Source organism: Eurosta solidaginis, chromosome 5 (assembly GCF_040869045.1).
Source record: "Eurosta solidaginis isolate ZX-2024a chromosome 5, ASM4086904v1, whole genome shotgun sequence".
Lineage (NCBI taxonomy): Eukaryota > Metazoa > Arthropoda > Insecta > Diptera > Tephritidae > Eurosta > Eurosta solidaginis.
In genome coordinates, this window is record NC_090323.1 from 274,959,774 (window position 1) to 274,986,030 (window position 26,257).

The 26,257-nt window shown below is 36.9% G+C and overlaps 1 protein-coding gene across 16 annotated transcripts in view; it reads left to right on the plus strand.

Moving 5' to 3' along the window:
* Nucleotides 1–834: 834 nt before the first annotated feature.
* LOC137253631 (CYFIP-related Rac1 interactor B) overlaps nt 835–26,257 on the plus strand; it is a 78,028-nt gene continuing 52,605 nt past the window's right edge. The window contains exons 1-2 of one of the 16 annotated variants that reach the window (XM_067790920.1): nt 835–948; nt 11,770–12,106. In XM_067790920.1, the coding sequence (XP_067647021.1) occupies nt 11,924–12,106 (183 nt within the window). In that variant the 5' untranslated portion in view covers nt 835–948; nt 11,770–11,923. Of the gene's footprint in view, nt 1,227–1,305; nt 1,429–11,717; nt 12,107–26,257 lie in introns of those variants that run through there. The other 15 variants (XM_067790934.1, XM_067790924.1, XM_067790921.1 and 12 more) reach the window with 15 other exon arrangements.

A 26,257-nucleotide genomic window follows, 5' to 3' on the forward strand; every position in this document is an offset into this window, starting at 1 on the left:
GCTCCTCTTGTAACCTAATTATAAACATTGTTACTGAATATATTTTCCTATTTCATTATTTAAATTTCTGTACAAAATTGCTTCCAAAATAAGTGCTGCAACCATAAATTTAAGAATGGGAGTATTTCTTAAACAATTTTTGGACCTGGAAGAAATAGTCAAAAATGTCCAAGAAACTTGCAAGGGGGAATCAAAAAAATTTTGTGAATGTTTACTTATGATCTGGATACCGCGCTCATGATCGTAGAAAGGCCGCGGCACAATGAAATTTTTCATAGAGATGTAGCTTATGCATTCCAGTAACATCGCCACAATCAACCAAGATGATGCGTTTATGAATATGAGGAACTTTAGACTTGACAATTGAAGTTTATTTCGCCCTACCAATTTACATACAAAATTTCGCGAAGCACTGTTATAAACATTCTCCCTATACAACAAAAATACTTGCAAACATATTTTGTGTCGTACTCATTTGTTATATTGCAGTTTTTACTTGCGAAAAATGTTAGAAAAGTTACCAAGGATTGGGAAAAATAATTTCACTTGTAAAGTCTGCCAGCACCCTTAGCCAAAGTAAATATCAAATTTTTCTTCTTATGCTTTGCTTGCAAAAAAATTTGGGAGATAGCTATTTTTCCATGGCAGATGGTTCCAGTGTCGCTCAATCTGCCGTTCTCCATAAAAATACATGCAATCTACTCATAACGCGTAAGATTGAGTAAAATACATCTATAAAAAAAACGGCTTATGTGACGGGGCCTTAAACGAAATGCCAAAGGTCAGCACCTTGTTTTCTTTTGCCATGGCTTTTTGAGGTTCTGAACTTTGACAGTAGCATACATCTCTGGCTCTTTTACATGTTTAGTTAATTTTTGAAGGAAAATATTGCATTTGTGTGAAGAAATAAATAGTGCTTAATTTCTGCTTGTTTTATGATACAGAAAAGTATAAATAACATTAATAATAAAATAAGTTATCTCAGAAATAAATATAAAATAGTATAATGACAAAAAAGGGAAATCTAGTGATGTAGTTCAGTTGAAAAGAGGAATGAAATTGTTTACCAAAATTCCATCATTACGATTAAGTAAAATCGAAACAAAAAATATATATAAATAATTGTAACTAGAAATTCGATTGGATAATTCTCCTTCCGAGAAAGGGTTCTAAGAAGCAAAATACCCCGATAATTGTGCGAAACGACTGAAGTGAAATTGATAAGTGTAAATCGAACAAAAGCGATGATAATAAATGACCAATTTCCAAAATAAAAAATTGGCCATGAGATCTTTTTTGCGTACAAGAAAGTCATACGGAAAATAGTTGGTCATTCTGTGAATAAAATGTGCTATAGTAGTTACCGTTTTGTAGAACCATTGTGTACCATACCATGTAAAACGGTTTCCTATTAATTTATGCACATACGTATGTAGCTATGTGTGGTGTGGTGTGCTGATTGATTCGATTGATTCTAAAACTAAAATTTCGTGGATAAAATTAAAATCCTTCGCACCCGCGTCCTTCCACGCTTAAACGAAATTGAATTGATGAAAATCGTTTACAAATTGAAAAAATTCTTAGGAAAAGGAAGCCACCCCCCGTGTTTTATCATTATCAATTTTCTTTCATCCCATGTTCGGTTGTTCTGGTTTCCCCTATTTTGGGGTTGGTTGACTCATTTCACCACCTGGAAAATTCACTAAAGCCGCAGTTACCCACCGACGTGTGTAACATACGTATACGAATGCCGTACGTACACACATTTGAGCGAAATTTATGCCCATAGTGGCATCGAAAAAAATGTTGCCATTGGAGCGGGAGTCATTGCTGCCGTTTTCGCTGCAGTCGTATCCCTAACGTGATCAGCTGTTTATCGTTACGACGCTAAACCAAAAACCGATTGGTTGGTTACGATACGGTTACGACCTTAGCGGCACCAATAATCGATTGCATTGCTTCCCATAAGGTTGGTCGAATCGGCTGTTATAAGGTTACCGATACGGTTACCGATAAAGCACCAATATCTGCAGCTTAACCTGTTTGAATGCATGCTTATTGATACATCAACTTTTTCTATTTTAATTTTTGATGTTGTAAAAGGTTGGCATTAATATTAAATAAGTATTAATAGATTACATATTTATAATCTGCACTTTTACATAATTATTTCGAATTATTTTCACAATGTTTCAAACTTTAATTAGGTGTTTTAGCATAAAACCATGGTTCAACTATACATGGTTGGCTCACCTGAAAAGCAACAAAATATGTCTTTTTAAATTGTCAAAATCTGTCTATTGGTGTTGGTGCGAATGGTATGGAATCGAAACAAAAACTTAGCAGTTTTTGTATATGTAAGTAAAATGTTGCCAATGTGTTGGGTTCATTTTGAGTTTGCCATCTCCTTTTGACAATCCCTTCGACCATGCAATGACATAAATAAAATCAGCTGATGAGATGAGCCAACCTGTATAATTGACCCATGCATAAAACTGCACACGGTCAAAAATTAGCGCACAAAAGTTTACTAAGCAACTCTGTCTAGTGAGAGAGCGATCAGCTGACACGTTCTTACGGAAAAATCAAAATTGTTTCCATTGTTTACAATATAGTTTGGCAGCTTAAGTAGAGGTTATGTTGCGAATAGAGTGGAAGGCAGTGGACTAGGCATCGAATGTCATATAATGCAGGAATGGTGTTCGGAGATTTTTCAAAGTTAAAAAAAAAAAATGATAAAAGCTTTAATATAAATAAAACTATTGTTTTAATAACAACAAAAACGCCATATATATTCTGTATACATAAATTTGTAAGGATTATCTCACTTTAAAATTTGAATTAAATAATCTATAGTTTTTTTTTTGAAACTGAGTCGAGAACTGTGCGTGTGAATGTGCGAATTTTCACCGATCAGCTGTTAGTTGCACTACTTGGTGAAATTTACAATGATTGTTTCTACGTTCCCGGCTACGTACGTACGTGCGTTGCACGTCGGTGAGTTCTCGTTTACATTGCACATTCATAAAGCCGTAGTTACCCACGAACGTACGTACAAAAAACGTGTCAGCTGACACGACCTATATTATGAGTGTGCAATGTAAACGAAAACTGTTTGACCGAACCCTCAAGCCCGTAGGAATCAATGAGTGCGGCTGTGTACATGTACATAACATATTTGAGTGTGTATTGTTTACAGCAAAGCACTGTTGCCTTTGAACAGTTTGCATACATGCTTATGGAAACATCAACTTTTTCCATTTTAATTTTTGATGTTGTAAAAGGCTGGAATTAATATTAAATAAATATAATAGACTAGACCCGGCAGACGTTGTCCTGCCCTAAATTTGGCCTATGTGAATACATTTTAATAAGCTTTTTCCGTCTGACTCTGCCCTCCCCCTGTTGTTGTTGTTGTAGCAATGTTTCGCCCCACCTAATACCTGCGACCGATCACAAACCGCCATCAATATCTAATGGGAGTCCAAGGAAATTTGCTGTTTCGACAGGGGTGGACCATAATGAAAGGCGTGTTAGAGGCGTTGGTTCCACATTACAATTAAAGAGATGGTTGGTGTCATGTGGGGACACATTGCTGTGGGGCATACATTTTGTATGTCGGGGTTGATTCTGGATATGTAAGAGTTTAACCTGTTACAGGTTCCAGAACGAAGTTGAGCCAGAGTGACTCGCGTTTCCCTGGGGAGTATGCGTTCCTCTTCCGGAAGTTTTGGGTACTGTTCCCTAAGTACTGGATTCACTGGGCAATTCCCGGCATAAAGGTCCGACGCCTGTTTGTGGAGTTCACGAAGGACCTGCTTGTGTTTTTTTGCTTCATACGGCTGAGTTCTCAGGTGCCGTATTTCCTCAAAATGCTTACGGAGATGACTCCTTAAGTCCCTAGGCGGTGTTGGCTCATCAATGTCTGTTGGGATGCCCAGGTTTCTGCGTATTCAGCAGGAACTGTTGGGTTAGCATCTCATTTCTCTCCCTTATGGGGAGTATTCTCGCCTCATTATGTAGATGGTGTTCTGGGAACATAAGAAGACAGCCCGTGGCGATTCTGAGAGCAGTATTTTGGCAGGCCTGTAGCTTCTCGACATTTGGGACGTCCAAGTTGTAAATAAGGTAACGGAGCATTTAGTCGGTAATAATGCAAGGTTTCGCGAGGCGAAAAGACTGGAGAGATCAGGGAGGTAGCCGTTTATTCTGTTGCAAAGCTCATCGATCCCTGGGCCTGAGCCTGTGCCCATTATTGTGCAGTCATCGGCGTAGGAAACGATAGTAACTCCTGGTGGCGAAAGTAGGTTAGATATGTAGAAATTAAACAAAAGTGGGGATAGGACACCACCCTGTTACTTCCACCCTGTTTAATTCTTCTTGGTTTTGATGTTTCATTTCTAAATTGCCCCGTTGCCTGCTGACCACCCAGATAATTTGCGGTCCACCTTTTAAGACATGGGGGAAGGGTAGACCCTTCCAGGTCTTGCAGTAACGTGCCATGGTTGACCGTATCAAAAGCTTTTGATAGGTCTAGCGCTACGAGTACTGTTCTATGGTGGGGGTTTTGGAATATGCCTGCATCATTTGGGACTCAGACTTTGTCACACATTCCAGCCGGTTAGAAAGAGTTCAAAGGAGATTCACTAAATTCGCCCTTCGACGAATGTTCACTTTTGAATCGATGCCATCTTATGAACTAAGATGTAGAATTTTAAATATTCAGTGCCTTAATATTCGAAGGAAAATTTGTGGTATTTTCATTATCAAAGACATTTACGACAACAAAATCGATTCTCCGGAACTACTTTTTCTTCTCCCCTTCTATGCACCTGAATGGTGTCTAAGGGACAAATGCATTTTCTACGTTCAAACGAGTAGAACGAATTTTGGAAATAATGAACCTATTCACAGAATGATCTCCTTATGTAACTCTTTTTGCAATCATGCCGATTTTAACTCATGTAAAGAACATTTTAAAGCTGATGTTATTGATTACTTTCTTTTCAATTAATATGTTCCAGTATTCCTATTAATATATAAATGTTTGTACATGTGTATTTATTTAAGCCGTAGCAAATTTTTTACAAAAATTTTTGTTATAATGTCATTGTATTTATAAATTGTTACCATATATTTTTCTATTTCGATAATTTTTGTTTAAGTTGTTACATATCTGTGAGGACTATGTCCGGTAGATAATAAATAAATAAATAAATATATCACAATTTATCTGGGTGCTGATGACATTTACCGCGGTGGTGGTGCTATGGAGTTTTCTGAAGCCATGCTGAGGGCAGGCTAGCAGCAAATTTGCTTTGAAGTAGGGGAGCAAAATGGCTTCAAGCGTCTTGGCTACTGGCGATAGGAAAGATATCGGGCGATATGACTCTCCTATGTTATCTGGTTTCCCAGGCTTTAGTAGCGGGACCACCTTGGCCATTTTCCATTTTTCGGGTATGACAAAGGTGGAAAGAGACAGGTTGAAGATATGTGCTAAATATTTGAAACCCACTTTCCCTAGGCTTTTAAGCATCGGCACGGCTATGCCGTCTGGGCCCACTGCTTTAGATGGTTTAGCACTTTTACCTAAGCCTTTTATTCACTCCTCCCTCCGTCTTTTTCGCTTCATCCTTCTCCATCTTCGTCTCATTCTATCTCTTTCGCAATCTCCTTCTCTCTTTTCTCTTCTCTCAATTCCGTCTCATTCTTCTGCATCCCTTATTGCCTGTCCCAGAGGGTGGTATGTATTTTATTCCAGTCCCAGTCCCACTCCGAGCCTCAGTCCCAGTCCTAGTCCTAATCCCAGTACCAGTTCGTCTCTGGATAATATATTACTCTGTACTAAAGCAGTCATCAACAGCTTTCATTTGATATCCATAATGTATAAACACATTCCAGGGGTAGTAACCACCGCGTGAGGTTTACGCAACTTGTGTGAAAGTTTGAACAAAATCGATCAACGCATCTCTTCAAACACCGGCGACCAACTAACACACATTTTAGCCTTTCTTTTTATATTTTTGGTAATTTTTATAGCCTTATGCGTTTACGTTATGTTAATAATAATGAGCTTAAAGGCCGTGGTTAAATAAAACACAATGTTTAAAATTTCATTGGTTTTTTAATTTGTCAATATTTCGGCTTCAGTCTGAAGCCATCTTCAGGAACTTGTGGTTATTCTTTATCGACTGACTGAATGAAATTTTAAACATTGTGTTTTATTTAACCACGGCCTTTAAGCTTTCTTTTTATATATATAGGTTTTTATTTTTCACACTTTACTATAATATTAAAACGAAATGCAGATTTTCGTTGCTTTTGAAATTCGGCTTAAAAATTACACATGGAACAACTAAAGACTCTCCTGAATTAAAAAAAACGTCATAGTACCTCTAAATCGCGGGCCTCTCAGGCAAGCGACAAAATCGTTGATTAAAATCTCTACAAGTCGTATCGTTATAAGTTAGTGAATTCCACTACTGATTTGATAATTTTTGTATTGCACTGCCGCTCGGCCTACGAAGGAAGGTCAGTTCTACATCTTCCAAATAAAAAAGCAGGCGGAGGATATATTGTACACGCAAATTGGAAAAATGTCCTTTGGTACCGGGAAATTTATATGCGACTCAGGAAGAGAAGTCCCGACGATAAAAATCCTAACACGCTGGTAGTGGGCGAAGTCGAAAAGGACCTCAAAAGCCTAAGGGGGAAAAGAAACAGGTGGAGGTAGCCGACGTCACCACGAAGGTGCTAGTAGAGGACCAACAGCCAGATGGTGCTGTGAGTCGCACAGAGGAACACCCGGCACAACAGTTACAAGCGGCTGAAGGGGGCTTCGAACACTCTAAACCAAAAGGGCAAGGGGAGGACGACGACGTCACGACGATGGTGCTGGAGGGGGCAAACAGCCCAATGGTGCTGCGAGTCCAACAGATAAACCTTCAACACAGTAAAGTGGCATCGAGCAAACTCCTCCTAACCCTTGAGGAGGGTTCGTTCGACTATGCGCAAACGGAAGGACGGGTGCGAGCTGTAGTAATGGCAAGGAAACAGCTGCATTCATATATGCTGCCTAATTACGCTACTGGGGATCTCGTAGTAGTGGCCGTTGAGCAAAGGAATAAGCAGGCACTTATCCTGGCATCCTGCTACACAGCCCATGCTGCGGATGTTCCACCGATGGAGTGCCAGAGGCTAGTACATGACGAAGGGCGCACAGGGCGGTTGGTCATAGGCGCGGATGCAAAGCTGCTCTCCACAACACAACATGCGTACACAAAAGCAAGTCGGTAGACACCGCATTGCATAGGGTGGTAATAAGCGTAGAGAAAGCCCTGGAATATAAGGAATATGCTCTAGGAGTCTTCTTAGACATTGCCGGGCCTTTCAATAATGTCTCTAAATGGGCGAATATGGATGGTCTTAATTACATTAAAGTATATCGAGCCTTAACCAGATGGATCGGCTGCATGCTAAATTGCAGGAAGATTACATTACAATGGGGATTGTACGAGGCCACGAAATCAGTGGACAGGGGAACTCCGCACGGACGGGTGCTATCACCTCTGCTGTGGACGCTGGTCATCAACCAACTGCTCAGGCGATTTGATGAGGGAGCCGTAAAACTTACGGCTTACGCGGATGACGTTGCAATTGTCATAAGTGGAAAGTGCCTTTCAACGATTAGCTCTTTGATGGATCGGGCGCTTCGGGATATTCATACCTGGGCATCAAATGTTGGGTTGAAAGTCAACGCGGAAAAGACGGATATGGTCTTGTTTACAAAGAGGTACAAGGTCCCAAATGGATCATGCCTAAGTTAGGAGGGGAAACCTTGCACAAAGTATCTAGGAATCATCCTAGACAGTAAGCTGTCATGGAAGCTCAACGTGGAGGAGAGGGTGAAGAAGGCTTCAACGGCACTTCACGCATGTAAAAGAATGCTGTGATGTGCGTGGGGCTTATCGCCCTCTCTTTCTCATTGGGTTTTTACAGCGATTGTAAGCCCTATCCTATACTATGGAGTTCTTGTTTGATGGAAAGCCACACAAAAAGCAACCTACCTCAAAAAATTAGAGGGGGTATGCAGACTATCAATGCTTAGCATTACGGGAGCCCTGAAAACAACCCCGGCAGCTGCACTGTATGCCATTCTGCACATTCCACCGGTAGACCTGGTAGCAAAGAATATAGCGTTAACAACTGCAACCAGGCTCGGTGCCTCGGGGCAGCTCGACCATACGGCCATAGTAGTATAGCGTCGTCAATCACAAGACGAACAGACTATCTGATTCCATATCTGCGCTTCGAGGGCGATTTGAAGGCCACAATAGAGGTGGACGGTTGGCGCAAGGGTGCGCAAATGGCGGACGAGGCGATACATGTGTAGACCGATGGTTCCAAAGTAGTGGAAGGAGTAGGGTCTGCGGTATACTGCGCTGATCCGGAAATAAGCAGATCCTACAGGCTACCGGATTACTGTAGCGTTTTCCAAGCGGAAGAGAATAGCTTAAGCTGCAACCGTGTTAACTTTTTTATTGACAGTCAAGCAGCAATTAAGGCAATAATCTCGCATAGCACAGCATCTAAATGCGTGTTAGAGTGTAAGCAGTCTCTGGAGAGAATCGGGACAGGGAGAAGCATGCATCTATATTGGGTCCCAGGGCATATGGGAATAGATGGGAATGAAAAAGCGGACGAACTAGCTAAAAAGGGCGCATCCCTTGAAGCTTGCTCCGTGGACATCCCAATTAGACTGGGCGAAATTAAGCGAAGGCGAGAGGTGCACATGATCGACCAAGCAGGAAAGGCGTGGGTTCAAGCGCGGGGCTGTAAAGTGTCGAAGATTATGTGCAGGTCTTACAACCTTAGATTAACAAAGTTGCTTCTATCATTAAAAAGAAAGGACTGTAGACTCATGACGGGTATTCTGACTGGACACTGCCTTCTGGCGTCACATGCCTTTAAATTAGGCTTGGTCAGTGATAGCAGATGTAGGAAGTGCGGGCTGGAGGAGGAAACGATCGAGCACTGCGCTATTAGGAGTGATACAGCTGTCACATCTAGAAGCAGCAAGTGGCTTAAATCCTAGGAAGCTTCTGGTATTTGCCAAGAGGACGGAGTTATTTTATAACATAGGTCCTGATAGGGTTTTTCAGTTAGGTCGTTAAAACAAACTTCTGGTAACTCTACGGACTTATTCAGTCTATGTGAGGTCCTCATGGACCGACCAGTTCAACCTAACCTAACCTAACCGCCCTGATTTTCAATAGGAAATGAGAAAGCGGTGAACGTAAATGCAGTAATACCAGAGACGTAAATTTATACGTTATCTGGTAATACAGCGTTATTGTCGATTCGTTCGTGTATTTATGTTGTTTAAACTGATCGTTAAGTTATTTTCGTTTTGGTAGGAAGTTTTGAACTCGAATACAAGACGAAAGAGAGGTGATAATCGTCATAGACAAAAAGTTATTAGTTATCGCCATAATCATTGTTTACAATGGTGCTGCCACCTTGTAAGGTTCCGCCATGATAGAAACATAAGAATAAACAGAGACCAACGGTAGAGATACGAAACGTCAGCAGACGATTCGTTCGTCTAACTCATTCATACAAGTGGCGAATGCTTGATACATTTTCTCAATAGTTAACAGCCTCGATCACCTGTTCAATCGGTGTTCGATTACTTAAATCACTTGTTCAATAGTAGGGAGACTCACGTAACTGTATAAATGCCTTATAAAGTGTGTAAACGTATAAATTTATCTAGTGCGTAAACGAGCTGTCAAATTTTGTATGAAAAATCATTTACACAATTTGTATAAATTTACGCGCACATTGCATTGTGTAAACGTGGTAAACTCAAAGGAATGCAACCTTGCAGACATTACAGCAGGCATTTTCATCTGAAATCTCCAACATCAGCAAGTAAAGGCGTTTTAGTTTTGATTTTTCACTTAATTTTGGCATTTTTTAATTTGTATAACAATCATAAAAATTTTGTTTGGCAATAATACAGCTGATAAACAATCAAGTTTATCAAGAGTATTACTAGGTGCGTTCATTTAACAGCGTGTGTAAATGGATATAATTTTACACCTTATAAGTTTATATGCTTTCATGAGTCCCCCTAGTGTTTTTTACTAGATTTTATAAATGAATATTAATATGTAAAACGTATACAGACAATCGCTTTGCTGCCCTCCCTAACCCGACTGATGCCCGTCAAGGGAAGTGTGCTTTCCGCAAGGTCATCGAACCCGCATCGGCTCGTTTCATTCCCACCGGAAGAATCACGGAAATGCGGCCACATTTTCCGCCGCAACTCTAGTGAGAGAACGTGACCTTATAAGATAGCACGACCCCGGCGACTCCCAAATAAGGGATATAAACCAACGCATTAGATTGCTTGTGGATGAACGAACGAAAGCGGTCGAAATGGGAGGAACACTTAAAGAATTGTAACCTCCTGTTGTTGTTGTTGTAGCGATAAGGTTGCTCCCCGAAGGCTTTGGGGAGTGTTATCGATGTGATGGTCCTTTGCCGGATACAGATCCGATACGCTCCGGTACCATAGCACCATATAAATCGTTCCCGAGATGGTCGGGTCAGCACCTTAATGGTGCTGTGTTACCGGAGCGTATCGGATCTGTATCCGTTGCGTATTAATCAAAAACCCCACACAGAACAGCACTCGTTGCGCTAGAGACAAACAGGTCCTCAGGAATTGCCCAGCGAACCCAGTTCTTAAAAAAATAAAAAAAGTCGTGGGTCTAAGCACTGCTACAACAACAACCATAGATTTATCGATTGATGGAAGTCGTTTAACGCCCCTTCAGTCACTATTTAACATGTAAGTAGAAGCAGTCGACTCCTGTCCAGAATATTACCCCGAAGGCGTTAAATGTTCCATTTTTTAGCTGCCATAAACGTGAGGGTCCAAGTCGTTCAGGGAATCAGGGGTCTTGTGCGTTAAAATCACAAAGAGTTATTATATTTTTGCCCCTGAGTAATGTAACGGTAACGGGTCAGGCTTTGAGACAACAGGTTAATATTTATATCAATATTGGCATCACATGACATCCTTAGATACTGAGCCTGGCGACGATGTACCGAACCCCCAGTGGGGGTATGCCTGTCGTAAGAGGCGACTAAAATACCCAAATGATTCAAGGGGTTGTGTAGCGCAGCCCTTTCAAGAGGTTGCCACCGCAATTTATAGCTTCTCCAACCCAATTGTCAGTCTCACCTACCCCCGTGGCGAATCCTATTTCTTTAGCAGCCGAGGCTCTGGCGACCCCAAGCTCCTCATGGAAGTAAGGGGTAGGGGCGGGATAGCCTAAAATGTTCAATGTGAGTCGTTCTCGATATTGTCGTGCTGGTACCTAAATTGTGCTTGTTACCGGAACGTACCGAATCTATATCCAGCATAGAACCATCAACATCGATAACACTCCCTAAAACCTTCGGGAAGCATTTTTATGGCTTCAACAACAACAACGATGTTCCGGAATTCAAAGGATTGTGTAGCGTAATTTATAGCTTTTCCAATTGTCAACCTCACCCACCCGTCTCGAATCCTGTTTCTTTAGCAGGGAGCCTCTGTAATCATGAAACGTGGGGTGGGGGCGAGATGGCCAGAAGGTTCAATTTGGTCATGTTAAATCGATCCCGAAATGGTCGGGCTTGTGTCCTAATGGTGCTTGTGTTAGATAAAAAAAATCAGTAATATCCAACATTTCTAAAAACCGCCTTCGGCTACAGTGTTGATGTGTTTAAATAAATATTAATATAAAGTAATAACAAGGCATAAGAGTAACAAACTCGTGAAATACGAACCAGAAAAAAAGCATCCAGCAAAGTTTTGGGTGCTATCGATACAGAGACAAACGATAAGCAACAGCAACAAAAACAAAAAATGGGCAAACTGTTAAGTTTATTGGCACGCGATGATTCAAACTGCTGCGCAGCAAAATCCTACGATGTTTTCTTAGATTTTGAGAATGCCGCGCCTACAGACACAGAGCGTGAAGTATTCGATGAAGTGGAACGGGTTTTGAAAGAATCAGAGATTGTACTGGAGGAGATCCAGGTGTATAAGGTGAGTTTAAGTTTCAAAGGCCGTATTCGACCCTCTTGGAAACATTTTTTTTTCTCAGTACATGTTTTGGTCATATATTCGTAAATATGCATGGTAAATATTACATCTCTCACTTCACGTAGCTGATTGCTTTGTCATAAACAAAATTAATCGAAATATGTCTACACATACTTACTCATACTTACTAGGCTTTTGCAATAAATGACGTCAGCGGCAACCCATCGATCGTGTGTGTAGCCGATTGCTAACAAGTATAAATGTTAATATGCATTGCATTCAAAGGGTAGATATGTACATGTTTCATACTCCATTTATCTTTGTTGATAAATGCATACGTACATATTTATATCTATTAGGGTGATTGAATTGTATTTTAAACGGTTTTATTTGGCTCATAATTGGAACACATATTAAATACATGAATAGAAAGAGACACACGAAAAAAATCGCCGCTAGGTGGCGCAAGGATCGAGATCGATTTGACTCATTGCATAAATATTACATACAGTCCGGTAGAAGTGACATCAAAATACTTTGAAGCACATAAGTTAAAATTTTGGAAGTGAAATTTAAGTAAATAAAATAATTAAAAAAATTGTTTAATTAAACGCTTTATTGAAAGCAATACTTACATTAAGTAATAATAATACTAAAAGCTAGAAAATAATTAGGTAGGTCCTAGGTACTACTAATCACACTCCTCATCAATCTGGGCCCTACCCAGTCAAATTTGCATTGATAATCAACCGCTCATATCTTTATAAATGATATTTTCATATACATATGTATGCATAAGTAAGACCAACGCGCCCAAAGCTTTTATTTATTTTTCTGATCAATCAAAATAATTTTGCCCAAGAAATATTTTTTAAGTCATCCGAAATTATTTTTAAAAATTTTTACTTTGTTTAAGCCTTCCAAACAATTATTTCCCACACGGCATTTAGATGATTAAATTTTGAATTTCCCTACATAAAATTAAAGAAAAAAAAACTTTTTTAAAAATAAGCTTTTATTATTTTGGTTAATAAAATTAACTAAAAAGTAAACAATAAATTGACTCTAAAGAAATATAACACTTTATAAGTTCATTGTAAGCTTAAACGATAATTAGGCTTTTTCGTCTGCGACAAAAAAATTCTATATTGTACATAATTATATATTTTTAACATTAAAACTTTACACCTAAATTATTAAATCTTACAGTTTATATCACAGTCCTAATTGTTCTAATAAAAAACGTGTTAAATTTTGATGGTATAATTAAGAACATTTAGGATCTCCTTTTCTTGCTATCGCAATGTAACACGCTTTTATTAGAACAATTAGGACTGTGATATAAACTGTAAGATTTAATAATTTAGGTGTAAAGTTTTAATGTTAAAAATATATAATTATGTACAATATAGAATTTTTTTGTCGCAGACGAAAAAGCCTAATTATCGTTTAAGCTTACAATGAACTTATAAAGTGTTATATTTCTTTAGAGTCAATTTATTGTTTACTTTTTAGTTAATTTTATTAACCAAAATAATAAAAGCTTATTTTTAAAAAAGTTTTTTTTTCTTTAATTTTATTTTTTACTTTTTAGTTCGTTTTATTAACAAGTAATAGAAGCTTGTTCTTATAAAAGCTTTAAATATAAGTATAGGGGGTGAAACAAAAACACATATATCAGTTACATCTGCGTATAATGCGTATTGGAATTTATTAGTACACATTTTATGCGCAGCAACTTCAGAGGTGTATTTAAAGTTTAAAGCATTGTAAATATAAGTATTAAGTCATGAGCCTGGGCATTCGCGCAATTTTAGTGATGTAAATTGCATGGCGCCAGCGCCAATGCGGTGCCAGCTCAATGGTAGCTCATTGACGAAATTACTCCAAGCGAATTTTTGACGCTTCTTAGTAGTGAGTGCGTAGTACATTTTACTTGCGCTATTGAGTGAAACGACTTTTGTGTGTCAGGCACGAGTTTGGTGTTATTGGCGCTACTGGCAGTGATGACACTGAGCTGTTGACGGTAGCGCTGGTAGTTCAGATTTTGAATCAGAGAAAGAATTGATGACCCGTGTGAATTATTATGGCTTTGGCCGTGTAAATTATTATGGTGTATTTGTATATTTTAGATTTAATGCACAATTAATATTTGTGTGTTTGAGCGGCCAAATAATAACAGTAGTATTGCTAAAGTGCTGCTTAGTTGATGGAATGTTGCTAATTTCTTAGCGATGATCAGCAGATTGTCAATATTTCGTTCAACGGACGCGCGAAATTGCCACATCTGCTCAAATTTTCCAAAGATTTTCCATTCTTGATTTAACTTAAGCTGTTATGCCAATATTTTTCAGCCAGCTTTTTTCAAATAGGTAATTTTTCCAAAAGCAAAATAAATTACAGAAAAGATTACAGGGTTAAACAGCCTTAAAAATTCAGCTATGTTGGTTATACACAGAAATACACAGAAATGTCTCCGCTTTTCGCAAGAGATGAGATTCACCACGCGTGACACGTGATTCACCACGTCCAAATATCACAATCCACGGATAGGTACCGGCGTGTTTGTATGGGACTTAGGCTGTTATGCCAAAGTAAATACAAATCTTTACCGATAACTGTGTTATCGATTAATTTATCGAATTCTAACAAAGTAATATTGCATTGTCATCGGAGTTATACATGTGTGCAAAATTTCAGCTCAATCGGACACCGGGAAGTGTATCAAATTTAACTTGCAAGATTCCATTACAGACAACAAAAGTGAAAGTAAATAAAAGCTTATAATAAATACAATTTGATTCTTCTTTCTGACTAAATAATGAGTTATCATACAATTGAACAAAAGAAATAATCAAATATGAATACCTTTGATGATCAAAAACTGAAAATCATTTTTCGATCATGTTTTGGAATCATTTTTGAAGTCCTTTGGTGATTAAATTTTAATATTTCATAAAAGTCAACAAAAAGAATAATCAAATATGCTTACCTTTCGATGAACAAAAACTGAATATAGTTTTTCAATCACATTTAGGAATCATATTTGAATCAAATGTGTTTACTTTAGGTGATTAAACATTTATAATCATTTTTAATTCAGCTTTCTGAATCTTTTCTGACTATATTTGTTAACTGAATAATGAGTTTTATACTTGTTAAAATTTTACTTTTCATTGAAAAACTTATTTTTTTCACATACACACATTTTTTCAATCATGAAGTTCAGAAAAAATATGTATGTAAAATTTTTATTACTAAGACATTCTTCAAGACAATTTAATGCAAATGCTGCTCATGCCCGAAGATTTCCCCAACCATTTCTCCACCTTCGGCTTCCCAGATAATACATAATAGTTGGACAATACAAAAGTTGTGAGCTATTTGACCAGGTAAGTGAAACTCTCTTGACATATGTACCTGGATATGTCTTCAACATCCCGTACCGTATCGTATTTTAAGATATTGACCATCATAGCTGATGTTGGATGTTGTAGTCGCAGGTGAATATCGGTCAAGTTTGTTTGCGAGTGACCTGTGGTTCAAATAGCTCACTTCCGCATGCTTTCTTCCCCTGGTGAAATAAGATTATTATGTAGTGTCTTATTTTGAATGAGATATGAAGAATAAATGCATCATAATCGCATTCAAAAATGAGTCAAAAATCTAAACCAAAACGGTTGAAATATATTCACGAATATGATCAGAAAATGACTGTGAAAAGCAGTCAAATATTACTCTAATATTATTAAAGCTCAATTTTACAATGATATCAAATATGAATAAAAAGCGTTTCGAAATATGAATCATAAATGATTATTCAAGAATAATCACATTTATGGTACATTTTTCTCCCGACGATACGTTAATTTTCGAACAGAAAATGCTTTTAAATTTGAACGTTTTTAATCATCTTAAGGTATGATATTTGAATATTTTTTGATCACAATTTTCAAAAAATGCTGGCTGGGTTGTCGCTTTTATTTATAAAAGTCTTTATGAATTTCGTTTTTAAGGCATAAACATTGTACTTTTCGATTTACATCACAGTCTTCGAAAATAATTGGATTTCGTGTTGGAATATGACTTGTGGTTTGCTGTAACAGTTATTCGGAAATCCATGGACTAGGTTACGAATTTGCTTCGTTGAATATATTGAAACATAGTTTGTGACTTGTAGAAGCGAAACCAGTGCAGTAGATTAGGATGGACAAGTAATAGCTAAATTTTTTGCTTTATCCAGATCACACTCGAGCGTCCGTTGGAATGTATGTCGCATTCGTCTCTGTCTATATACATTCCAAATCGGCAGCCCCTATACTTTTTTTGGTAGCGGCTTCCAATTTTTCCGGTATCCTAAACCGAGTTTTTCATTGCCTCTACCGATTTAAGTCAACCGAAAAAATGGGCAGCCTTCGAAATTGAAGGTTAATAATACTCATACATCCATTCGCACATTTGTCCGCCTATCCGTCCGAAGGCTCATTCCCCATTATTCCCTTGTGTTTTTGCAATAACTTTTATTTGAATGAAGGTATTGCAATGAAATGATGCCATAGTACTTCTTCTGACCACAAGTAAGGTTTATACTAAAAATAGGCATAATCGGTATGTAACCACACCCACTTCTTATATATCAAATATTTCCTTTAAATTGATTTTTTCGATATTCCGATGCCTAGTTGAGCTTTTATCTTCAGACTTGACACGTAGGATGGCTACATGCAGCCAACTCAACAAAAATAATAATTTTTAAAAATGGGCGTGGCAGAGCCTACTTATTAAAATATCTACAGAACGGCTAAAGGAAAAATTGTGAAATTTGATGCGCAGGTTCCTTATTTAAGGTTGATCTCTTCCAGCAAAAACTACAAAAATCCGAGGATAACCACACCCCATTCAATATAAAAATACAAAAACGCGTGTTGGAGGCACAGTTACCGTGATATCTCTGTAACTTATAATAAATATAGTTTAAAAAACTTAAAAAACACGCTTTTGAGTTATAAACAGTTCTACTCAGCCCTATGAAAAAGATTTCAAAGCGGCGGAGGTTTATACAGGGAGTATTTAAGCATAGTCTTTCAAGAAGCAACGCGCCCATAAAAAGATCGAATATGAACAACGAGACCAAAAGAATTCTGCGGTTGTTTAGGGAAAGTAAGGATAATAGTTGGCATCGAGACTCATAGGACGGTATCGGATCAGAGAATCGTAATGAAGTAAGCGCGAAGCGCATACAGATTTTTTCAACTCGCTCCAGGCGGTTGATGTGAACTGCGTGTAAGGCCGCCAAATGAAAGCCGCATACTCAATTTTGGACCGCACAAAGGACGTATATAAAACTTTGAGTGTTTAGGGGTCAGAGAAGTTTGCCGAATGGCGTCTGACAAATGCAAGCATTGAAAGCGCATTAGAAATTGTGAAGCTGACATTAGTGTTAAAATTAAACTTTGAGTCGAAGTATACACCCAAGTCTTTAACTTTAAGAGTCGTTCGAAGAAAAGTGTCTGCAATATGATAGGAGGTATGAAATGGCCTCAGCAGTTTACCATACGTCACAGTGTGGCACTTACTTATATTAAGGAAAAGACGGTTCTTAACGCACCAGCTGTGAAGCTTATTAATCTCAGATTGAAGAACAACGACATCATTATAACAACTGATCTCAGAATAGATCTTGAGATCATCAGAATAAAGCAGAAATTTGGTAGATGAGAAGCAAGAACTAATGTCATTAATGAACAAGATAAATAGTAAAGGGCCCAGAATACTACCCTGGGCAGTCCAGAGGTGGCCCAAAATGGTTTCGAATAAGCACCGTCAATATTTACAACATTACTTCTGTTGTGCAGGTAAGATTTAATCCACTGTAGAAACGTAGAGTGGAACACATAACAAGCTAATTTAGCAATTAAAATTCTATGAGAAATTTTATCGAATTGTAGCTAGTTTTGTAACCACTGCCGCGAGTCTTCAATAATCGCCGCTAGATGGGTCTAACTCTCCTTTGCGCGCCTAGCCTAGAGAGTTACAAACAAGCATACATACAAGTGAAGCTAATATAAGCGTGTTAAAAACACAATGCTAAATGTTTAGAGGACAAGTCCCGTGGATAGTCTTAATTTTGAAAAATGATTGTTGCAATGCCTCCTAAGGCTACGCATACCTTATGGGACACATATATATAAGACACTGGTAGTCGTTAAAAACCGATTTTTATTACTATTGACCAAAGATGTTCTTATTTTGACATCGAAGATGCAAACCTAGCTTCATTACTATATCTTTAAACGTTCTGAAGCTACCAAAATTCGATGCAAAGAATTTACTACCGACTAGGGCAATGCCGGTACGGAAAAAGTTGGAAATAGTTGCAACGAATTTTTAAACAATTTTAAAGACTTAAACAAAATTAATTTCAACCATAATTATTATGTTGGGACTTTTAAAATATAAATTAATTGATAATTATTATGTTACTTTAAAATGTCCGACAAAAATTAATATTTATGACTCATACAATTTTACATCACTCATAATTGTTTTTTGTTCATATTGCCAAAAATTTGGCTTCTACTTTTACAAATATTTATTATAATTATTATGTCACTGGTTTAATTAGTTTTCTTCGCTTTCTTGAAAAACAAAACCAAACCAGTGACATAATTATTATTTTAACGAATTTAGGGAAATTCCGCTTATTTGAAACCTTCTGCTAACGTTCGAATCGCTGAACTGTCGAATAAATAGCTCCAATGTTCTGTATTGCCAAATTGTCTTTATTAAACTACTCTGGGAGTAGTACAATTATAATTCACTTCGCAACTAATAGCGTGTTTAAATCAAACTGATTAGTCATACCTCAGCTTGCTCTGCTTTTATACTCTCTGTTTTCTCGTCTGCATATTTCTACTAAAGTCTAGACGTTTCGCCTTCTAGAATAGTTGTATCTCCTACTACATATATACATGTATATTTGTAGTTTATGTTTATCTTATAGCCATATGCGGATGTATGTGTGAGTAACTACTTCGGCTGATGGTTACATGTGTTTGTGAGTATCTCTTCGTTGCCTTGTATGTATGTGGCAATTACATTACATTTATTTATAAACGCTACATGTGTATGTGTAAATGATGATTGATTTGTTCATCTACACATGTGTGGCTCGCTTTAATGTTTTTGTTGTTGCGTGATTATTTACTAACAGCTTAGTGATGCTAAAATTCGTCACATTATAATAAATATTTGTAAAAGTCGAAGCCATATTATTAGCAATATTAACAAAAAACAATTATGAGTGATGTAAAATTGTATGAGTCATAAATATAAATTTTTGTCGGACATTTTAAAGTAACATAATAATTATCAATTAATTTATATTTGAAAAGCCCAACATAATAATTGTGGTTGAAATTAATTTTGTTTAAGTCTTTAAAATTGTTTAAAAATTCATGGCAACTATTTCCAATTTTTTCCGTACCGGCATTGCCCTAGTCGGTATATCATGTTCTGGTTTAGTATAAGTGTTTATGCGATACCTAAAGCGGTTCAGCGGATATCGACCAATATGTTTGGACCACAAGCTACAATATGTTAGTACAATAAGGGTTTGGAATTTTATTTTTTCTGCAACTTTTAAAGATACAATGCTTAAATTTTAGAGGGCCAAGCTCGTAAGTAGACCAAAAATAAATATTTAACAATTTCGAATAATGGCTGTAGCAACGCCTAATTTTGTCATGTATGTATACCTTTACAAAGAGTTTTGCATCGAATCTTGGTAGCTTCAGAAGGTTTGAAGATATAGTCATGAAGCTAGGTTTGCCTTTGGGTTATCGAGAAGTTCCTTAAAACTCGAAGGCAAAATTTCCCAATTCGGACGATTTTTTAAACTTTCGTGATCCCTGCACCACCTGTCAAAACGTTTTTCCTTTATATTAAAATGCCATTGGGCTCTGGTCTGTGTTCCAAGTTTCAAGACTCCAGCTCATTCAGAAATGGATAGTAAGATTCCCCAATTTTTGACTGAAATTCGCGGAGAAACATAGAACGAAACTAACATAGTGGAAGACTCCAGCTCACCGGGAAGTTACTCAGAAATGGATAGAAAGATTCCCCAATTTTGGACTGAAATTCGCGGAGAAACGTAGAACGAAACTAATATAGGGGAAGTAAAAACCACCGTGGTGTGGTGGTAGCGTGCGTAAAGTTTTTCTAAGCAAGGTCGCCCCTCGGAAGTGAGTATTACTGCCATGAAAAGCGTCTCAAGGAAAACTTGTCGCCTTGCAGATGCCGTTCGGAGTTGGCGTAAAACACGTAGGAAGAGAAGCTCGGCCTAAATTATCTTCGGAGGTATATCGCGCCATATAAACAGATCACACTGCCTCACAGTGCTTTATCCATAATGATCGGTACACATACAATTAGAGAAATATTTAATTAAAAGTGCTCACTTTATATTCGAAACAGTCCTCACGTTAAATTGAGAATTTGTATGAGGAAATGTTCAAAAAATTCAAACTGCCTCAAGCGTTACTACTTTGGAGGTTATTACGTTAACAAACAAAACTCACAAGAAAAACAAGTAAGTGTGTTTAAGTTCGGGTGTAACCGAAGCGTGAGATTGTACAGTTTATTTCAGATAAATAACTTTTTGAATTTTGTTATTTATTTTTTTGAGGCTCTAAAAATGTTGTGGGATGCTTTATCGAAATAGGGGCGTAGCACCGCCCATTGAAGAGAAAAATTTCTCCCAATTTCCTCTTTCAATAAAACTTGGTAAGTTATAGCCTATTATTCTAGTCTAGGGCCCTTTTAAACATCCTTTATATATAAAAGTGGGTGTGGTCTTTAACCGATGCCGTCCATTTAGAAATAGAAATATTTCCTGGTATAAGGAAAATATGTGCACCAAATCTTATAACGATCAGTTTATTTTTCTTCGAATTATGGCTCCCGAAACATAGAAAATTGCTTTTCCCCTTTTAAAAATCTTTCATATGGAAAACGGCGTGTTTCTTAACCGATTTCGTAAATTTTTCTTCGAAGCAATCTTTATAGTAAAGGCAACCTCTCTGTCGAATTTCATTATGATAGGTTTCACGGTTTTTGATTTATGATTAATAATATTTGTTTAAAATCCGATTTCGCTCATTTAAAATAGCGATGAGAGATGAGTGCCAAGGGATCCATAAACCAAATTTTATTAAGATATCTCAATATTTACTCAAGTTATCGTGTGCACAGTGCCGAGGGGCGACCCCGCTTAGACAAATTGTCTTCTAAATTTTCTTCGGCAGTGTTTGGCAAGCACTCCGAGTGTATTTCTGCCATGAAAAGCTCTCAGTGAAAACTCATCTGCCTTGCAGATGCCGTTCGGAGTCGGCATAAAACAAGTAGATCCCGTCCCGCCAATTTGTAGAAAAATTAAAAACAGTACGACGCAAATTGGAAGAGAAGATATGCCTAAAATCTCTTCGGAGGTTATCGCGCCTTACATTTACTTTTATTTATCGTGTTCACAGACAGACGGACGGACGGACATGGCTAAATCAATTCCTTTTCATCCTGAGCATTTTGATATGTGGAAGTGATATATATCTCGATTCGTTTATGCCGTTACGATCAACCGTTATGTTACTAAAGTTAATAGGGGGACTCATGAAAGCATATAAACTTATAAGGTGTAAAATTATATCCATTTACACACGCACCTAGTAATACTCATGATAAACTTGATTGTTTATCAGCTGTATTATTGCCAAACAAAATTTTTATGATTGTTATACAAATTAAAAAATGCCAAAATTAAGTGAAAAATCAAAACTAAAACGCCTTTACTTGCTGATGTTGGAGATTTCTGATGAAAATGCCTGCTGTAATGTCTGCAAGGTTGCATTCCTTTGAGTTTACCGCGTTTACACAATGAAATGTGCGCGTAAATTTATACAAATTGTGTAAATGATTTTTCATACAAAATTGGACAGCTCGTTTACGCACTAGATAAATTTATACGTTTACACACTTTATAAGGCATTTATACGGTTACATGAGTCCCCCTAATATACTCTATGTGCAAGGCATTTAAAGTATTTTGGAAAGAGTAACAAAAAAAGGGGTCGCTGACGTCCATTTTCAAAATTTGTTTAAATTTTTTTCTTAGATCAACATTACCACTACCGATTTTTAGCCGATCTTGATTCAGTCCATATAATTTGTTAAGGATTGTTTCTCTGCAAAATTTCAATGTAATATTTTTAACGGCTTTTGATTTACGGCTTGTGAAACTTCCAAATTGTCCTCTTCTAAATGGGGTGGTGCCACGCCCATATTCCAAAATATTTTGGAATTCATGTTTTGCGTCATAAAACCAATCCTCCTACCAAATTTCATTATCTTAGAGGTGTTGGTTTTTGAATTATCTCATTTTTCCATTTTCTAAATTTTCGATATCGCAAAAGTGGGCGTGGTTATCTTCCTATTTCGCTCATTTTCCATACCAATCTATTATGGGTCCAGATAAGCTCGTGTACCAAATTTGGTGAAGATATCTCAATATTTACCCTAGTTATCGTGTTAATGGACAGACGGACGGACGGACATGGCTCAATCAAATTTTTTTTCGATACTGATGATTTTGATATATGGAAGTCTATATCTATCTCGATTCCTTTATACTTGTACAACCAATCGTTATCCTATCCAAGTTGATATACTCTGTGTGCAAAGCAAATACAAATTATAAGGCACTGCAAGGCATAATTTGTATAGTTTTCAATCTCTGTCTTTTTAATTCATAAAGTCGCAGCAAATAAGGGTAAAAGTCGAAAGTTGCTCGACAATTTTTCCAAAAAATATAAAAGTGTATCGTCAGCTTAATTTACAAAGGCCCTAACCAAAAAATTTGAAATTTCATAGGAAAAGCAAAAAACGTTTTTCTTTTTACATTCACCACTTGCAGGAATGGGTTCTAACACTTTAAAATTTTTTCTGGGGTATATTTTAATATGTCATACCAAGATCTGCGAAAAACGCAGTTTCGAAAAATCTGTTGGTTAGGGCATTTTTGAATTAAGCCAAAGGCATGCGCATATTTATATATTTTATACTACATAAGTTGACAAACGGTACAACTTGACAAGATCTTGAAAATCTATAATTTCCGATGGAGGAAGGCGTGCAAAGACTGGCAAAGTTGCGTGAAAAGCAATTTTGACATGATAAGAGAACGTCGGTGCATCGACGTTGCTCCTTCGAAATTTCTCAACCTCGATGTTGATTGTACCGATACATCTACACGTCGATGGGCCTCTAGTATCCTCTTTTTAATGATAAGATAAAGTTTATAAGTCTGATGTCATCAGACTTAATCATAATCTATGATACTTTCCAGACTGACCCAATCTGATTGGGTAATCTTCCGGATTACACTCCTTTGCCAGGTCATCAGCCTCTTCATAGGGTTACCCTTTATTCCCAAAATCAAAATCCGCAACACGAAATCCCCATTTTCTGTGTGAAAAACATTCAAATTAGGTTTAAAATCGCGGCGTTTATTCTATTCTATTCTATTCTATTCTATTTCCAAATTAACATTTCAATATTGATGATTTCACAAATATTTAATGGGCACATTAAAAATACCATGAGCTGATATATGGTTGCCTTGATAAAAGTTCCATGAGGAAATATCAACTTATAATTAATAATTGCGCCAGATATATTTTTCTTAAAAGGCAATACGATCATATTTCCAGCTTCTCAAGAACGATTCTTGAATGTAGTTTATCTTCGTTCTTTGATCGCCGTCTACTATTTTTTATACATAAAATTATTTACTCGCGTTCCCCAAAATGTCCGTTTTCGAAGCTTTCGTTTGCGTGGTCAACTCGTACTTGCAACCTTATTATACCGCACTTTAAGTACTCGGTGACATCCAGAATGTTTTTCGTTAGAGCTGTGCAATTGTGGAATGCGTTGCCTAATAAAGTAAAGTAAGAACTAAATTTTTGAATTGATCTCACTTTTTGAATCTCGCTCTGTCAGTAACTAATATTAAATATATAAATAAGTAATAAATTTGAACTAGTATTAAGTAAACATTTCAAATATGACACTGTAAAAGACCATGTCTTATATGTGCATTAAATAAATGAATGAATGAATTTGAATTTTTTTGTTATGTAAATACTATATTAATTGTATTTATAAGTTATTGCGTTGCACTGTATTTCATTCAATTCATTGCATTGCAGATAAACACCGGAACATTTTTTTTTAATTTGATACATTTTGCAGTTAATAAGGCGATAGAAATTCATTTGACAAACAAAACTTATACTTTAACGGAATTTTTTCTCCAAAAAGATATTTAGGCGATGGAGATCTGTAACGGTTTGAATTTTCCTTTTTTTCAATTATTTTGAGAATTTTTGTAGTTTGCTTTCGTAGTTTCCTTCTATTCAATAGCTATATTAATGATATTTATGCTAATTTTGCGATATTTTCTCATCGTCGCTTCACTACCAGATCTAGGTTTTTCATTTAAATTTTTTAATATTTTTTCATAGTATTTTTAATAATAAATTTATAAACCAAAATTAAATAAATAGAAAATAAAATTTAAATCCGTGATCTGGCATTGAACCGACGTCTTTTGCACGGTAGTTGAAGACCTAAGCCTCTGTGCCACTGATCAACATAAGAATTTGTTGTCAAATTCGCAATATAACATTGACATGGTTAGAACAGAAAGGAGATATGAAAACACAATGCAAATAGAACGTGTACCGTTAGGTTATTCCCCATCATTTTACTTTATGCTTATAGTCATACTTACATATATATAAATGCGTAATTATGTTTATACGTGTCAGAACTTTACTTTATGATTTAATTAAAATTGTTGTGATTTTGTGTTCGAGGTTTTTTGATATTTTCTCAAAAAAGGTTTGGGGATTAGCCCCAAAAAAAGTGTGGGGATTTTGTGTTGGGGATTTTGGTCATGGGTTTTTAAATTTGGGGATTATGTATTTGGGATTTTTTATTAGCTGGGGATTGTGTTTTTTGGGGTTTTTTTTTGGGATTTAGGGGCACTCCCCTTTTCATAACCATCTATACCCCTATGACCATGAACCCATTCCGGCCAATCGTGTAAATAAAAAATATTGTATCAAAACATCATAATTAACTACAATATGGAAAGGGCATTATGTATGAAAACTACCTTAAGTATGAGATAAAAAAATATACTAGTCTACCGGATTCCCTGCAGGGTTTTTTGCTTTACTGCCGAATGTTCAGCGCCGTGGAGAGGGGGGACAGTCAGTGCAATTGCCCTGGGGCCCGGAAGGTTTTTGGGGGTCCGGCAAGGCAAAGCAGTATTGACAGTACTCTAACTAGGATTTCATAGATACATACATATTTTGTTGAGCTCTGTGAAGTTGGCACCTACTTGGGCGAGTAATTAAAAAAACCATATCTCATTCGTTTGTCCACCGTTTGTCCATGTTTGTCCAGGAAAATTTTTCGTTTGTCCACCTTTTGTTAAAAAGTTATTTCAAAAAAACAAAAATCGTGTGTGAAGTTGGCACCTCCATATGCGAGTATTTAAAAAAAAACCAAATGCCATTCGTTTGTCCACGTTTGTCCACGAAAAATTTTCGTTTGTCCACCTTTTGTTAAAAAGTTATTTCAAAAAAACAAAAATCGTGTGTGAAGTTGGCACCTCCATTTGCGAGTATTTAAAAAAAACCAAATGCCATTCGTTTGTCCATCGTTTGTCCACGAAAAATTTTCGTTTGTCCACCTTTTGTTAAAAAGTTATTTCAAAAAAACAAAAATCGTGTGTGAAGTTGGCATCTCCATTTGCGAGTATTAAAAAAAACCAAATGCCATTCGTTTGTCCACGTTTGTCCACGAAAACTTTTCGTTTGTCCACCTTTTGTTAAAAAGTTATTTCAAAAAAACAAAAATCGTGTGTGAAGTTGGCACCTCCATTTGCGAGTACTTAAAAAAAAACCAAATGCCATTCGTTTGTCCATCGTTTGTCCACGAAAAATTTTCGTTCGTCCACCTTTTGTTAAAAAGTTATTTCAAAAAAACAAAAATCGTGTGTGAAGTTGGCATCTCCATTTGCGAGTATTTAAA